The sequence below is a fragment of the Euprymna scolopes genome, chromosome 27, assembly GCF_053919585.1.
Source record: "Euprymna scolopes isolate OS-2025 chromosome 27, ASM5391958v1, whole genome shotgun sequence".
Taxonomy (NCBI): domain Eukaryota; kingdom Metazoa; phylum Mollusca; class Cephalopoda; order Sepiida; family Sepiolidae; genus Euprymna; species Euprymna scolopes.
The window spans coordinates 42,772,822-42,788,699 of NC_136508.1; the positions used below are offsets into that span (position 1 = coordinate 42,772,822).

Below are 15,878 nucleotides of genomic sequence, written 5' to 3' on the forward strand. Positions count from 1 at the left end.
AACGTCGAGCCTGGCCAGTACCAGATTGGTGGCCATTTGGGAAGGTGAGGCGTTGTATGTACCGCGATGTAAAATACCAGGTTGGGAAACTGGCGCGGTCTGTCCACCTCTCGAGGGTTGATGAGTCTCCCTTAAGCCGTGGCAGGCAACCTAGCTAGCTGGTGATGGCGGAAAAATATCTTTGATAACCCTAGCGGAGCATCAAGTATTCAGCTACGGACAAGATTTGAATTACACTACAAAGGCCTTTTGGTCAACATCAAAGTGTAGTATCTGTTCCGACAGATACTGCAAAGCTATGACTAGCACAGACCAGCTATGACTAGCAAAGACCATATGTGGGGGTAACCCCACATATCTGACCTTGGTCACTGAAGGGGCAACCCTTCATACCAACAGTTTCTAATCCAGCTCCCACTTCCCACCTCTCGGGAGCTGGATCCCCCCTTTCCCTCCCCCTTCCCCCTATCTCCACATTAAAAAACGGCCTCCTGCCTAATTTGCTCAGTGGGGAAGCAAATAAATAAAAAGATCAAAGTGTAGTATCTGTTCTTCAGATGCTGCACTTCATTTTCTTGTTCTTTTTCGGTGGAGGAGAAATCCTTCACGACTGAGACAATTTTTATTTTTGTACCTTTTCTCCACATTAAAAAACGACCCTGGTGTCTAACTCTGTCCCGTGGGGAGGCATTGTAAATAGGTACACTACAAACGCGTGCAGTGAGTTCAATTTCGACTACAGCCGCATGTTACGTTTACCTTTAGTGGCTTTGCGGAGAAACAATCGGAAGCAGTTTTTACCAGTACGGTCTCAGACAATATATTTTAATAACATTAAATATATTATTAATTATATATTATTATATATATAAATGTCGTATTAATTATATATTATTATATATTATAATAATATTGTGTGTGTGTGTGTGTGTGTGTGTGTTATAAGACCCTTTAAGATTAAAGGGACTAATAAATAGCTACATGCATCATTCCAAACTTTCTGTTTGTAGAATACTCTTATCGCCGTTTGATTATGACAAGTTCGCTTACAGTTTCATAAGTAACTTAATTAACTTAAATTTAAATGTTAATTCCTAATGGCCATGAAGAAGGCTAACCCGTAAAACTTTGATTGGGTTCTAGTCTCGCGACCAGCAATAATTATCACTTCCTGCACTGATAATTGCATAACCATGAAACATGTCTAGGTATGAAAAAAAATTTGTTGAAAAACATCGTGGTGTCTGCTAATATATGTGGCAAAAGCATTTTGAGATCCTTGTATCTAATTTTCGTATTTATTATTTATCAATAATAAAAAAAAATTTTTTTTTAAATACTGAATAATTTGATGTGCGTACTCGTCACGGAACGAAGATGTAATATTCCAAAAATCATTAATTGATCAAATAGATTTCTTTTATCTAAGAAAATAAAGATTTACGATTTTTAGCGATTTAATACTAAACTGGATCCATTATAAGGTTGACTTTCCCCTCGATAGTTCGAATTGAGTTGCCTTTCCCTTTTTATACATCATTGCTGATCAAATCCCGCTTAGTCTTAAAATTGGATTTTCTTAGTTAAAGTCTACTTGATCAATTTGTGATTTTTGGAATATGACATCTTCGTATTGTAACAAGTACGTACATCATAAATGTTTTTTTTTTTTTTTTGTATTTTTTAAATAAGTAATTCTACATAAGCACCCTTTCTTTTAATTGTGCAACTGTTTTAGCAGATAAATTAGTCAATGTATTATATAGCTTTTTTAATCGGTTTCCTAAATATAAGGCAGGTATTACCTCCTTTTTTAGTGGGTGTGATTAAAGACCGATTGTAGAAAATTTTTCATTTGTTTAAAGGAACCTTTTTAGTGAATATATAGGAGGGGGGTGAGCTAGGACTTACCATTACAAATTGGCCCTGTGCCTAGCTTTACCGATGCGGATAACCTGTGAAGTTGAAACGCGATTATTTATTTCGATGACTCAGTGCGAAAACAAAACTATTATTTGCATATGAACAAATCTAATTTCTTTACGAAAAACGGATACATTAATTACTTTAATTTATTTAAAACAAGCAACCTGTTGTTCTTGTGTACCTCGCGTGCGCGCACACACACACATAATGGTCTATGTATTTCCTATTAACTAATCCTCAAGTTTCGCGGGTCTGTTTGCTTCGGTTTTCTGCTGGGCACTGCTTCTTCACGGTAAACGCCCTGGAAAAGTCCATTCTGGTTAATATTTACCAGATCAAAAATAAATAAATGCACTTTTTTTTTCTTTTTTTTTAAGCGTAGTTTCATTTTTAGGTAATGTTGCTACGTAGGATTTGCAGGCGATATGAGAAAATGCTGCTTTTCTTAAAAATTATTACATGAGGAGTCATTTCAGGTAAAAAGGTTAGGGTTTGTATTACTGTACACATAGATTCGAAAAAGTTGTCAAAAAATATATATATAACAAGTAAATGTTATCAAAGGCAAGATAAGTTACTTTTCTACCTAACTGGATATATTTTTTGTTTTTATTCAATGTAACATGTTTATTCAGCTCGAAAAACATGCAGTGTTTACCGATGTATTGGAAACTTCAAAATGGCGCCCGACTCTCTCTTTAACAGGTTAAGTTTGGGAAAAGGTGTTATAAATAATAAACTAGACAAAATACTATTAAAAAAACACCGAATATAGGTCAACTTATGTCATGGTAACATATATTAAGCGAATTTCTAACATTATTTTGTTTAGTTTATTATTTATAACACCTTTTCCCAAACTTACCGTGTTCGGGCGCCATTTTGAATTTTCCTATACATCGGTAAACACTGTATGCTTTTCGAGCTGAATAAACATATTACATTGAATAAAAACACGAAAAATATATCCAGTTTGGTAGAAAAGTAACTTATCTTGCCTTTGATAACATTTATTTGTTATATATTTGTTTTTGTGACAACTTTTTTAATCTATGTGTACAGTAATACAAACCCAAAAGTTAATTTATTTTATCCACCGAAACTCGAGAAATGCACAGTTTAAAGTGTGTAAAAAAAAAAAATAATAATAATAATAATAATAATAAATAAATAAATAAATAAATATGGCGGTTCAGTTAAGCAGCCCTGACCTGTGCGTGCGATCAAAAACTAAGGTTGAATCGACGGGACTTCGGTGAATCTGTTTAGTTCGTATCTTTTATGAATTTATGTGGAGAGATCGAGTGGCACAAATAGATTCGGCGAAATCCTTTGTTGCATCGCGTGAATTAATTCAACATAAATTATTTTTTGATCGCAAGGTCAAGGCTGCTTATTAGTCAACAAAATGGCAACTGGACAGCCATATTTATTTAGTTTTATTCATTTTATGTTTACACACGTTAACCGTGCATTTCTCGAGTTTCGAAGAGTAAAATAAATTAACCTCTTAACGAAATGATTCCTTATGTAATGTTTTAAGATCATAAATATTTTTAATTTTTCTCATATCACCAGTAAACCCTATGTAGCGACATTACTCATTTATATGTAGTTTTTATTTTGTTTTGTTTTTTTTTCTTTAAAGTCCTTATTTTTAATTAAAAATATATTTACTTGAAAAAATCTTTATTCATTTTTTTTTTAATAAGCAATCGAACTATAACATGTTAAAAGTAATTAAAGTTTACATAAAAGACATTTTTTTTATTGTATTTTTTTTTTAAATAAAATATATTTTCATTATAACAAAATGTTTATTTTACGAGTTTTCTTTTTCACAAGAACTAGTTTACACAAAAAATATTCTGTGCTTGGATTCTTTTATTGCAAAAAAAAAAAAAAAAATTCAAAGAACAGAATATTTTTTAGGCAAGGGTGCGGCTTTCCACCCTCAAAAATCCTTTAAAATTACCACTATAATAGGTTTTAGGGGGTTCTTAAAACGAAAGTAACGTTTAAAACGTTTTAAAGAAGTTTAAAATTCTAGGAAATGAGTAATTTCCAAGATATGAAGAAATTATAGTTTCAAAACGTGTGGGATCACATTTCTATATCAATTTAATGTAAAATGAGCACTTACATTATGGCCACCGGTTTCTTTTTTTTTGGGGGGGGGGGTCTGGTAATTTTTGTAGGGTGGATGTTTATTTGGTAATTGTGGCCTGGTATACCAACACAAAACCTACCTTACAAATATTTTTCTGTGTTCTCGGGTGTGCTGAAAACGAATACCGCATTTAAAATTGTGACCGGCTACGAGTTTTCACTGTACTGAAAAGATACTTTTCCGCAAGTTTCATGTAATAATATAACACGTCGGCCATATTTGTTCAAAACAGAAATGACGTAATAAATTTTTGAGATAAGAGTTCATCTATTTTTTTTTTATTTAATAATATATATATATATATATATATATATATATATATATATATATATATATATACGCGTACAACAAAAGCTACCACTTATAGCATAAAATATCGCATTTAATTTTTTCCGAATATGTAGTAGTTTTCAGAATATGAAACAATGTGATTCTCTGTTATGTAGTGGTCATTGTTGCGCACGCTTGCGCGTACAACAATGGCCATCATTTATAACAAAGAATTATCTTCTTTAATATGCGGGAAATTTAAATGCGATATTCGTTTTCAGCACACCCGAAAACATCTAGAAAACAAGTTTAAGGTAGGTTTTGTGTTAATCTACCAAGCTACAATTAGCAAATAAACATCCTTCCATTAAAAAGGGTAGCCAATAAAGTGGGTGCTCATTTTACGTTAAATTAATATAGAAAACTGATCCTCCACTTTTGGAAATTACTTGTTTCTTTGAATTTTAAACGTTATTTTCGTTTTTAGTGCCCCCTGAGTGGTAATTTTACAGGATTTTTGTGAATGGAAAGATATTGCACTTACCTTTTATGTAAACTATTTTTAGTTTAAAATTTTTTTTTTCAAAGTAAAAACAAAATATTATTTATAGTAATATTGTATAAAATACAATTTGAAAAAAAAAAGTTCAAATGAAGTTTTAAAAATGCATTTATTAATTATAGCATTTTTTAAAATTAATAATGAAACCATTCTTCATAAAATATTTGAATTTAAATTAAAACTGAAACCATCCTGAAATAATTTAAGACAAAAAAAACAATAAAATAATATAAACAAAAAAAACAGTCGGTTTGCTTATTTTTAAACTGGTCAGCGTTAACCGGAAGAGGGGCTTTTCCAGGGCGTTCACCGTTAAGCAAAACGTTCAGCAGAAAACGTAAGTAAACAGAATCCACGCGGAATTTAAGGATTACCTCCAAGTCTGCCTCTCCACAAGGGCTCGATATAACTCGAGATTGGGCTTAGGATTGCAGGCACCACAATACCACATTTACTCTATGGTCCATCCTATTTAAAATAACCCTAAAGTGTTTTTAAAATTTTTTAATTTTATTCTTTATAATTTCATCTTAACTAAAATTGTCATTTTATATGGAACTCCTTTTTAGAGACCGACTTTATTTACTCCTCGCTGGCACGTGACCAAACGATAGGAGTTTTTTTAAAAGCTAGTCGTTGTTTTCGTTAAATATTAATTTGTGTTATAATGATATTAAATATAATAAATTAAATATTGTTAAATGAGGAATCATTTAGATTAAAAATTCGAATTTCATTGTAAGATAAACACAACATCAGGTTAAATTCATTGTCCTCTTTCAAGCGGGATTTTCTCATTTGTAGCCGGGACATTTTGAAGTCAATTAGGTTTGATCAATTGTGAGGCGGAAACCTTCATATCAGACAATTGCTATTTATTTGGATACTGCCAGACTGCCCCCCTTTTGGAGGGAGCTGTCCCCCCCCCTCCACATTAAAAAAAAAAACGACCTTGTGTCTAATTTGCTTTCGTGGAGAAGCAAATAAATACTTACTAACCTGAACTTTTAATAGAAACGATAAGTAAAACAGCATAAAACTACTTTTAATGTCTAAACAGTTTGTTTTTCAGCGTTCTTTCATGGCCGCGATCTTTATAAATTGCCCGCAGCAAAACCTAGCTGGACCACCTCTCACCTCGACACTAGTTTATATCCATATCAGTTGAGAATACATCCTCGACACAAGCAGTCTTTGCCATTTTGGAGTATAGGGAATGACCTTGAATCTGTCGGGCTGAGGTGTGGTTCTGGGTAGTCCTAGAAGGTCCACCCTCCCAGATTGTTGCCCTCCGTCTTTCGGGTGAAGCAAGTTTATTGCTTAATGCCTGAGGTGTGCCTACCGGGGAATGCCGACGAGGCGGCTCAAGCAATTTAAAAAAAAAAAAAATGCGCTTTCTGATCTTCCTAACCTTGTCACATGTTTTTTTCTTCTTTTGTGGTGAGAAGGAAGTAAACACCTACTTTTCACCCGCCACGTCAACCCTGGGTCTGTTTATTATTGGTGAGAGTCGGGAGATTACGATAGCTGTTGAGTCAGTTTTTAAAGACGGACTTTATTAAATGCACATTAAACTGTCATCGTTTTCGACAAAGCTTATAAAAACGTCGTATTGTACACAAACAGCCGCTCCTATATTGTTGTAGTAATATATATATATATATATATATATTTCGCTATTCCTACCCAAAACTAACATTCGAACACAAATTAAGACTCTTCTATTGTGCAGAAAAGAAAAAAGAAAAATAACGAAAAACGAACAAATGATGAAAAAAAAAAAACAAAACAAAGCGGCACATTCGAAAATCGAAATATTGAATTTCTAATAAAAACGAATGGTATCTACTTAATTGTAATGTCGCAGTAATGAACATATCCAAAAATTACGAAAAACAATAAGTTAGAAAATTAGGTGCTTGAGATATTCGAAAAGGTGTTATAAATAAAAAAAATAAAAAAACTAGACAAAATACTGTTAGAAACTCGCTTAATATGTTACCGTAACATAGGCTGACATATATTCCGTGGGTTTTTATCAGTATTTGGCATTTTTTTAACTCCTTTTCCTAAACTTACCGCATGAAAGAGTTGGGCGCCATTTTAAATTTTCCAATACATCCGTAAACACTGTTTTTCGAGCTGAATAAACATGTTACATTGAATAAAAACACTAAAAATATATCCAGTTAGGTAGAAAAGTAACTTATCTTGCCTTTGATAACATTTATTTGTTTTTGACAACTTTTTCGAACCTATGTGTACAGTAATAGAAACCCGTAATAATCGGCGGACCTGTACAAAAGTGCTCCCTCCAAAGTTTTATTTTATTTTATTTTATTTTACCCTTCTCCCGGCGATTATCATACATTATAAACTTAGCTATGATATTAACAGAGAAAAAAAAAATCAATTTAATGACTTTTAAGAAGGGGGGGGGGCTTTCTCGTTATAACGCTCTACATACTTGCTCTCCAACTGTATATCTCTTTAGGGGTGCTCCGTTTTAATACAATTTTCGTGTAAATCGGACCCCATTTTGGAAGCATCGACTTTTTTCGGCGAAATTTTGCGAATTTAGCCTGTTGAAAAGCAGCTTGGCCTTCTTCACAAAAAGACTAGATTCGTGAAATTTGGCCGGAGAAGTCGATGCTTCCAAAATCGAGGATCAATTTACTAGAACGATGTATTAAAAACGGAACACTCCCTTAAAATGTTAAATATTTATTGGAGGGGGGTATTTTTGGAATAATCTCGTAGATTAGTGACCATTCGATAATAATTCGCTGGGGGGGGGGAGACGAAAATAAAAAATTACAGAGTGTGGTTACACCGCTTCCATACGTGCGCCGCGCCGAACCGTTGTTGCCCCCCCCCCCCAAAAAAAAACTATTAAAAGATTAAAATGGCCGATTTGTTTAAAACGGAAATCCATTCTGCTGGGTTTAATTTCGTAATTATTTTTCTAAATAAATTCGTTTTAATGCTTTTGTAATTTTTATTTCAATAAATAATTGATTAATTACTAAGAAAAAAAAAAACGTATGTGCGAGAAAAACGTACAAACACGCGAGAAAAAAAAAGGTTCAAAATAATCCCAACGAGTTTTAGAGTGTCTTTTGTTTTTCATTTTTTCATTCATTAAACCGCCAAGCGGTCATAGGTGAAAAGTTGAATGGGCGTCCTTTTCACGTCGCTCAGTGGTTGGGTGGTTTATTTCATTACGCTTTCCTTATATGGAATACGCATTGTGACATCAGAGGTCAAAGATGAATGGGCCGGCCCTTATATGGTGTACGGGCGAAGCGATGGGGGTAGGGTGTACTATTTAGACTGATTGTTATAGTAGACATGGTTGTATGCCATTCACTTGCGAAAGGAGACACCAGCCAAATCTCGAGTGGTTCTTTTTTGCCTTGGCTTCGTATTTCTGCTGCGCAGTTTTGTTTCGTTTTTAATTCTAGCCTCTGAGTACGTCGTTTTATCCAATTATCTCTTAAATACCAACCCGAGTTAGTTGGAAAACTTTATTCACTCAAAGTGACTTTTTTTTTTTTTTTTTTTTTTTTGTTTACAGTTTTACAGCACGAGAGAAAAGTTAATTTTTTTAATGGAGGGATATCTATCCCCCAACTCACTCTTGAGAAAAAAAAAAAAAAAAAAAAAAAAAAAACGGAGAACAACAGCGTACTCTGAATGCGACAGAAATAAGAAAAATAAAGGCAAAAAGTGTAATTTGTTTCGGGGGTAGGAGAGGGAACATGGCCGACGGTAACTTATTTTGAATCGGAGAAATATTTCTTGGTCCTTGTCCAGAATTCAACCTAATTAAAAAAAAAAAAAATACTGAAAAAAATCTGTATGATGCTCGTCAAAAAACATTTTTTGCACCAACAAAATACGTGCCCGTCACGGAACGAAAATGTCATATTCCAAAAGTCATGTAAATTGACCAAGTAATTATTTTTTAACCAAGAAAATAAAGTTTATGAGGAAGCGAGAACTGTCTCGCTCCGACATATTTAAAATTCATCAGTTGTTACCCTCCCCTTGACACTGACCAGTAATAAGTCAGAATTAGCCTTGTAATGGCTATAATTTGCTATTAATCGCTGTAAATCCTTAAAAAAATATATAATGTATATTTAAAAAACTTTTTTAGTTACTATTTCGACAGTAATTTCCAGATAAAATTAAAGTTTATATGCCAAAAATCAGATGGCATGCGGCTTAAGTGAAAATTCGTTGGTGTTGAAGGGATTTTATTTTTTGATAAAGAGATCATACCTCGAAATATATTATGAAATATGGTTACGCAAATTAGATAACCGTGTAGAAACTTAACTCAAAAATATTTTTTAAAAAACAAAAAACTAAAGAAACTGTTCTTTTCCTCAACACCTGTGAACTTTAAACAAACTACATCATATTACGATTATAGAAAAGCAGTATTTCTTGGGCGGAGAGGGGGCACTATTCAAGAAAATGAAACCACTTTTTTTTTTCTTTTTTTTTTTTTTTTTTTTACTAATCGTAAATAAATCTTATTTCCTACGAGACGTTTCTTTTTGCTTTTTATTTTTTAAACGTGCATTTATTTATTTTTTTTTCAACAATTTTTACCCATTTTTTTTCTTTCTTCCATTTCTCTAGAAAATCCCTATCAAAAACGTCAACAATTCGCCAAAGGTTTGTTGAATTACTTTCTACATTTGATCGATGCATGTCATTCAGGTTAAAAACTCACTCTCAAAAGTTTATCGTTATCATCCATTTTGACCAGACTAAAAAAAAAAAAAAAAAAAAAAATAGGTTGGTGCAAAATTAATGTCGTTTCTTTTTACGTACCTGATAAAAACATTTTTTGCACCAACCTAATAGCGGGGGGGGGGTCATAAAATATGCTTGAATATATTTTAATTTGTTCAGATTTCGTATATATTATTATAGTCGTGATTTCAAAAGGTAAAAAAAAAAAAAAAAAAATTATTTGGGTGCCATCAGCTAGAATCGAAACCGAAAGCAAAACTGTAACATTCAAAGTTAGTGACGTTACCACTGTACCAACGTAACACACATATGAACTGATTAAAAGTAAACTAAGATGAATATACAATTTTGACCCCTTAAAAACTATTTTAACCGGCTAAAGACCCATAAAAGAACGGTTCATAAAAGTCTAATCAATTGAGATCCCTAGCGCTGCTCTGCGACTTTTAGTTTTGAAAATATGAGACAGGCAGACAGACATAGTAAGTTTTATAAATTAGATTAACAAGCCACCCAGTCGTAAAATATTTTTTTTTTTATCTATGCAGAGTTTGTATTTATTATAGAGCCAATTCTCAGTACTCATGCCGAGAGTGATCCGTGCTGAAATAATAACGTTATTATTTAAAAAGCCATTCTTAACATGGGGAGGGTGTTTTGTACCTATTCTGTACTTTAACCTTACAATTGAATAAAAATACATAAAAATTTAATTAAACGTGGAAATACGATTTAAAAAATGGAGCGGATCATTCTCGGCATTAGCACCCAATTTTCTATTGATCATTATATTGTACCTAATATAGAGTAGTGATTTCAAAAGTTTAAATATATATATATAAAACTTTAGTACAATCAACTAGAATTGAAACCCAAATATTTATCTCTATAACGGTATTCACTATCATCTGAGCTAACAATGCATGCATGTGAAAACTTGACAAATTAATGCAGTTAATGTGCATGGGCAAATATACATTTATGTCAAACCATCATGCCAAGTTTTGACCCCTTAGCAGCTATTAAGCAAACCAGTTTTGTTCAACCAGTCCGAATACCTCATATATCAAGTTTTAAGTCTTTATTTTTACAAAGTACGATTTATTTTTACAAAGTTTTTCAAAGACAAATGTTATATTACACTCCTAGATACTCAAAATGTCGTCCGTGCATTTCTCTCCAGCGTCAAACAATTTATTTTTACAACACTCACACGGCATCAATAAAAAAAAATTGCAATCACACATTTTATTCATGATCTAAGCTGACCTTCAAATTTCCTGCTTTTCTAGTGACCACTCTGTATTATTATAAAGTCAATTGTCTATTGATTATTATGTTGTACCCAATATATAGTAGTGATTTCAAAAGTTTTAAAAATAAATGACTTGAGTGCCACCACCTAGAATCGAAACCAAAATATTAGCTATCAGATAGTTACGATAAAATCGTGCAGGTGGCTTATCTGGATTCAAATGTGATCTATCCACATACAAAGATTCAAGCAAGCAAGGACGCCCGGACAGTCCACGCACTTTTATAATTATTAAGAGACAAAACCCTTTGCTAACGGGCTTAATTATCCAAGACTCCCTTTGTAACATGGCTCTAACCATGTTCATTAGAATTAAAACCTCTCTTGGACCCCCACGCTGTCTGGCACAGTCAGAAAGGAACTAACAAACAAATAAAAACAAATCCGGGGCAGAATTTTTTTTTTTTTTTTTAACAAAAGCACTTGTTATCGTTACTATCTCGCCTCGACACCAGCTTAAAAGTCTCGCGCTTCTGCTCCACTATACACCAGTCATGGACAGCAATCGCTTATACGTCCATCGTTTGTTACCACACTTTCTTCCAACCACACGCTGGGCACAGCCAGCCCATTCTTGCCTTCACTTTATACGTCTATCTCCTTCGGCGTCAACTTTGTTTATCTTTTTTACCACGTGATGTCCTTTCTTTTTATTCAGACGCATGCCCAAGCACACTTGCCAATTCACATACCTGTTCAAACGCTGCTCCTGCTGCTAATACAGTTGCTTGCCATTTGCTGATATTTTCGCACGTGCTCATATGCGGTCTGTTACATCTCCTATGCACACACTGGTGACTATCTTCAAGATTGACACCCTGTCGGCAAGCTTGATGATGCAAGACCATTCACGCTGATGGATGGGCTTAAAAATGCAAATCCAGTCATGTTAATTTCATTTAAAAGCTCTTCTTTTTACACCAGACGTCCATAGCGGACTTTTTAAATCGAAAATAGATTGAGATCCGATATCTACTTTTTACTTTTCTTCACACCAAACAAGGTGTAATATCACTTGGACATAAGGGCTACAATTTGGAACCATATCTGTAGAAACACTATGTAGGGAGTTGAGCAGCGAGATGTCTGTTCACATTACACTTGAACTTCCGCATGTCAGTAGAGCAAGGGAAGCAGTAATCCAGGAGGGAAGTCCAAAGACTACCAGTTTGAAGAAAGAAACTATTAGAGTAGAAGGCTTTCTGGTATATAGGGATCTCTACAGTGGAAGGGGTGAAATTTTGCTGCATGTCGAATTAGTCAGGGTTAGTTACATCAATGAGGCACAAGTGCTATGAGTTTTTCAGAGCATATTACATTAAAATAGTCGTAAACAGGCACAGGGATGCAATATTAAGGGGGGGAGGACTTTTTTGGATGCCATTTAAGAGGAAGAGACTAGTGGTAGATGTGGCAGCGAAACTCTATGTACGAGAGTAATCTATTTTCTAAAATGAACTTTGTGTGTGTGTGTGTGTGTGTGTGTGTGTGCCCTATAGATTCCACAACGGTTGTGCTGATTTTTATTAATTTTTTTTACACAAATGTACTTACTGTAGCTGGCAGAATGTCTTCAATGATAATCGATAATCTAAAAAATCTGATGAAAGAAGGAACAATCGTTTTCGACCAAAGTTAACACCTTATACAGCCTAACATCAAGGGCATTTAAGTTTTATTATAACACAAGCAGAAAAATGCAGCATATAAAAATCGACAGTAAATTTTTTTGATATGGCAAGAGCACGTTCAAAATGAAGGATTTTGTTTAAAGCACAATTGAACCCTGATACTTGACTTTTCCATTTTAAACTTTGAGTCAAACCATTTTATTTATTTATATATATATATATATATATATATATATAATTTTATGTAATCAACAGTAGGTTCTTTACAGTGCAATGTAGACTACAATATATTTTTGGCTGTCACTGCGAGGAGGTATGTGAAGTTCCCTTCCAGCACACCACGATGGATCCCCAACTAGAGCAGGTAATGGATCGATTTCATTGAAAATTTGTCGATTTCACTGATTTCGATGGCAATAAAAATATGAGAATGTGAAACATTCATTGATCATCAATCGATTCCGGGCAATGCCAGGTATCCCTGCTGGTAAATATTATTGGCTAAATGGATAAGGATGTTGGATGGGAATCAATAGTGACTTAGGTTCAGAGTTCAAATATTTTGACCGGTGGTACAACTATGTATAACCACACTGATGATTATTACTTAGCATGAAACATGTTTGTGGTTAAATAATTATTTATAAAAAAAAATAATTCTGCGTGCGTGCACACGTGCGTATAAAAGACCTCTTTAGTCGTGTAAATCAATGATAAGCTGACCATGTTGATGTGAGATTTATTTTTAATTCTGAAATCCTTAAATTTTATAGGAATGTTTTGATAATGCGTTTGTATGGAGTAATAGCGGGTGACCTCTTCGTACAGAGAAACATTTGTCACACTTAGTCCTCATCCTCATCCGACCCCTGACATCGAAAAAAAAATATTACACTTACAAGGACTTCCTTTGATAGGACCCATATCCCCCCTCCCCTAACTCCCCACAGATTCGACTCTTCTCTCATCATCTGTGCTTTGGTACAAGACAAGGTCAGATCACAAAGAAGACAGTTCTTGTTAGTCTTCATCTTCATCATCATCATCATCATCATCATGATCATCTCCATCATCATCTCCATCATCATCATCATCATCATCATCATCATCATCCTCTGTATTAGTGATGGCCTGTTTTGCTCACTATCAAACCCTGTTTAAACTCACAGCCTCCATTTTGTCAGATGACAAAACTTGTCTTTTTTTATCTATGAAAATGAACTGCATATTCTCAGCTCTATCTCCCATCCTCTACGTCTCTCATCATCTCCTCCTTTGGAGAGGTGACGGTGACGTCAGTGGTTAACGCCACTGAATGACGGCTAAGTTATAGCAAGTTCAAATCCAGTTCATTTCACAAAATCACTTACAGTTAGTATAACAGCGCCGTTAGCGCTTGTAGCAGCTCTCTTTCTTCAGTAGTCCGTCGCTGACGACGATGACGTTGCACCATGCCTAACAGTCCCAGATAGATTATGCCTGATGGACTCGCTGGTGACTGTGATGTCCAATTCGTGAATTGCATACACGGCAGCACAGGGGAAGATGCCGTCTGCCCGCTGCGCCGCGTGCCTTTGGTGTCTTCTTCACTCTGCTCGGTCGTTAAAGAAAGAAAAAAAAAAAAATAGTGTGTGGGAAATAAAGAGTCTGCATGGCCAAAACTAGTGCAGTGATGATTTGAGTGAAAAGTGGGTGCACGCTCCACAGTCCACTATCTTGGCAGACCATCAGCGGTTCCAGTGGCAGGTAGAGACCATGACGACTGGACTGACAGGCTGCTGCAGGAGTGTGCCAAGAGTCCAGTTTGTCAGACTTTGCCTAATGTGTCACCCCAACACAGATTTTCTCATGCCCTGGTCTCACATCAACCCCTGCCCCACAGCCCAGTGGGTTATCCTTAGTTGGCATTGGGCTAAGGGAGTAAACCCCAACGAGAAAATCTGTGTAGCAGCAACAGCCACATGACACATATGCAAATGAAGTCAGCACAAGAAGTGACGCTACAACCGAGGAAGAGAAGGGAAAGAAAAAAGAATGCTCCACATAGCAGGGACCAGGAAAAAGCACATGCCAGCATAAGATGAATGTGCGACCTTGTGGTGGCAAGAGACTTTTAAACCAGTGTCACGACAGTAGGGTTTTGTAAACTACTAGACGGTAGACGAGACAAACTAAGAGGCTTTTAAACAAAATATGCAATGCATTGTTTGGAAAGTACCGACAATAACTGCCTTTTATTAGAACTAAAAAAATGCAGAGTCAAATTTCTCCATTTTGTTTGTTTCCTTATGGTTGTCTCAAACAACATGTTGGGTCTGGATGTTAAAATGTAACGACATTGTTAAAGATTAACAACTGCGTTACATTAGGATGTTTGCAACCTTCACATAATCTCTACCGTAAGTACCCAATGTCTTTAAAAAGAATTCTGACTAGAAAATTATCGGGGGGGGGGGGGACACCAAAAGTGGAATCATCGGATTAATACAATATGACGATGGTGACCGCCATTTCAAACTTTCATGTATTTGCAAGGTTTGAAGAAATTGACATCCAAAGTAATCTAACCCTGACAATGTCTTTGTTTTAGTGATGGGACAATTCCAATAGCTTTCCTGATTCCGATACAATTACCAATTCTGTTCTGAATTTCTGATTCAAATTTCTAAATAGTTTCTTTTGTTTGTTCATTTTTGTATATGTGGAGGGGCGGGGGGGGGGGGCTGGATCACTGCAAACATCCACGTACCTTGTGTATATAAATTTTCGCAAATGTAAAAATACATTCACGGGTGTGACCTACAGATTTTAGTTTTACTGGTAGTTTAAAATCAAATATTTAAAATGAAATGCGCATGATATACATTTATAAGCCAAATTAGAACTGAGCATTTTGTAAAACAAACTTTTTTCTTATTTTTTTAATTAATATTTCGATCTAATACACCATCATCAGGATATTTTATTTTATCATTAATTTGAACCGGGGAAAATTAAGTTTTAAACAAAAAAACAAAAAAAAAAAACAAAGAAATACAAACAGTAAAAGAATCGTTTAGGGCATCAGAAAATAAACACAGATATTTCTGAGTCCTAAGTTCCAATGTTTTTCAATTCCTGGTACCAATTAATTATCCTAACACTACTTCATTGGTTTATTCCTGTTTCCCCTCAGGTTCATATTCTTCACTTCCTCCCATATTTTCCTTGGCTTTCCCATTTCAACTGAACCTG

At 34.6% G+C, this 15,878-nt stretch overlaps 1 protein-coding gene across 13 annotated transcripts in view; it reads left to right on the plus strand.

Annotated features, from left to right (window-relative positions):
• Window positions 1–15,878, plus strand: part of LOC145248838 (protein c-ets-1-A-like) — a 423,966-nt gene that overhangs the window by 345,396 nt on the left and 62,692 nt on the right. For 10 of the 13 annotated variants that reach the window (XM_080110549.1, XM_080110557.1, XM_080110553.1 and 7 more), the window contains one exon: window positions 9,582–9,617. The exons of the other annotated variants lie outside the window; for them this stretch is intronic. In XM_080110549.1, the coding sequence (XP_079966675.1) occupies window positions 9,582–9,617 (36 nt within the window). The remainder of the gene's footprint in view (window positions 1–9,581; window positions 9,618–15,878) is intronic. 13 annotated transcript variants of the gene reach the window in all.